The following is a 1,929-nucleotide window of genomic DNA, read 5'->3' as shown; positions in this document are numbered from 1 at the left end:
GGGATTAACATGAAAATAGACGGGGATGGAGTGGAGGAGAGACAGAAGTGGAAGTGAGGGTGAGGGTTCTGGCTAACCTGGGGCTCGGCTCTCACGCCGGGAGAAGGTGTGGAGTGACAAGTATACTGACAACTATCCGGGCAAGGCCTGGCGCCACAAACCCAATCACCGGACTGAATCACCCCGCAGGGAAGAAAAGAAGGCGGAGCCTGCCGACCTGGAGGCGGGGTTTTATCAGAGCCGGGGCGGAACCTATGGAGGAGGCGGGGCTTTAGGGACCAGTTTTCAGTCTGGGGAGCCGTGACCGAGAGAGTTCGGCTGGGGGTGCTGTATTTAGAGGGGGTGGGGGCCTGGAGCGACTGAGGGCCCGGCCGGGAAGTGGCGTCCCTATTAGTGTGGGTTTTGGCGAGGTTCCTGAGGACCTGGATTCCGAGCGTGCTCGCAAGGCGAGAGTTTCCGTGGAGGCCTAGTTTAGGATGTAACCAAGTCCAGTAGCCCCAGAAGCGGGTGTGCGGGGCGCCCACTGTGGATCCCCGGCTTGACGGCAAAACGTGCTTGGGACGTCGAGGGGCGCAGGGTGGGGCCGGGCCGTGGTTGTCCTTACGGATCCCAATAGTTCTCGTGGTGCTGCGCTGCAATGATGATGACTACGGTTAGGATGGTACAGAGCACCATGGCTGCAATGCCCACCGCCAGGGAAATAAAGGAGAAGTTCCGGGCCTCGCGTGAAGCGATTTCAGCTGACACCATGTCTCCGCGGGCCAAGGCCGTGCGCACCTGCGGGGGACGGGGAGGGAAAGATCAGAGAGCCGCTACCTCGGCCGCACGCCTCAGCCTCCAAGATGCTCCCTCAAACGTCCAGCACTCCCTGGGAATAAGAACCTCTTGAGTCCTCCTCTCCATACTCCGCCTCCGTCCCCTCCCCTACCCTCACCCCCCACACACCTGCACTGCCTTGAAGATGGCAATGATGCCTGTAGGCCAGAAGCAGCAGATGGTGGTCAGCACCGCGATGGGCATGTAGTCGTGGGGCGGGCGCCTTGGCTCCAGCAGGGCCAGCCCTGGGCCCTGGGGTGGCGGGGGGAGCGTGGAGGTTACTCCTGTTCCCCCCGGGGTCGCGCCTGCATAGGGCTGTGAAAGGAAAGAAGGTTGTAGGGAGGGGACGTCTATCACTCTTAAACCCTCTCTGAGCCCACCAGCTTTCCACGTCTAGCAGAGAAAGAAGGTTGCTTTCCTCTTTTAAACCTCCTCTGGACTTCAAGGCTGTTTCCCCTGCCAGATCTTGATCTTTGACTCCAACAGACCACCCACCCCATTCCCAGATCTTTCTCTAGTCTCTCCTCTCCCTTGGCCCCAGATCGCCTCCTGGTCCCCTGGTTCTGTTCCTCTTTCCCACCAGTCCCCAGTGTGCCTCCAATTCCATGTCCTGTTCCATCCTTCTCCCAGCCCCCTCCTTCCAGTCCCCTGTCCGCCCTGTACTCACCGTGCCCACCGGGTAGACCGGCACGTAGGCAGTGCAAGGCTGCAGCTGTAAAGGGTAACCCGGGGCTACGTAGCCACCCAGCGGCAGCGTGCCTACCGCTCCCGTGTGCGTGGGCACCACGAAGCCCGGGGCCTGGGCAGTATGAGAGGTCGCCGGCGGGGGCGGGGCGGCGGCGGCAGGCGGCGGTGGGGGCAGTGGGCCCTCGAAGCGAGTCTCCTGCAGGTAAGGGTCGGGTGGCATGCGGGGCAAGGTAGCGCAGCCGGGTGGGGGCGCCCCAGCGGCCGGGCCAGGAGGGGCATGGTGTGGGGGCCTTGGCAAGGTAGCGGAGGACGAGGGACCGCGCTGAGCGGCGGCCCCAGAAGCCAGGCCCCCTGCCCCTAAGCGCGGGAGGGTGGCAGTGCCGGACTGGTGGTAGTGGTGGTGGTGGTGATGGTGCGAGGAAGGGG

General features: G+C 63.3%; 1 protein-coding gene across 1 annotated transcript in view; it reads right to left on the bottom strand.

The window, feature by feature from the left end:
* Positions 1–274: 274 nt before the first annotated feature.
* PRRT1 (proline-rich transmembrane protein 1) overlaps positions 275–1,929 on the bottom strand; it is a 3,683-nt gene continuing 2,028 nt past the window's right edge. The window contains exons 3-5 of the mRNA XM_010833548.1: positions 1,484–1,923; positions 946–1,131; positions 275–777 (exon numbers count right to left, since the gene is read on the bottom strand). Of these exons, the coding sequence (XP_010831850.1) occupies positions 601–777; positions 946–1,131; positions 1,484–1,923 (803 nt within the window). The 3' untranslated portion in view covers positions 275–600. The remainder of the gene's footprint in view (positions 778–945; positions 1,132–1,483; positions 1,924–1,929) is intronic.

The sequence above is a fragment of the Bison bison genome, unplaced genomic scaffold, assembly GCF_000754665.1.
Source record: "Bison bison bison isolate TAMUID 2011002044 unplaced genomic scaffold, Bison_UMD1.0 scf7180017863706, whole genome shotgun sequence".
Classification (NCBI taxonomy): Eukaryota; Metazoa; Chordata; class Mammalia; order Artiodactyla; family Bovidae; genus Bison; species Bison bison.
The sequence above is the reverse complement of the archived record's forward strand: the minus strand, read 5'-3'. Positions and strand labels throughout refer to the sequence as shown.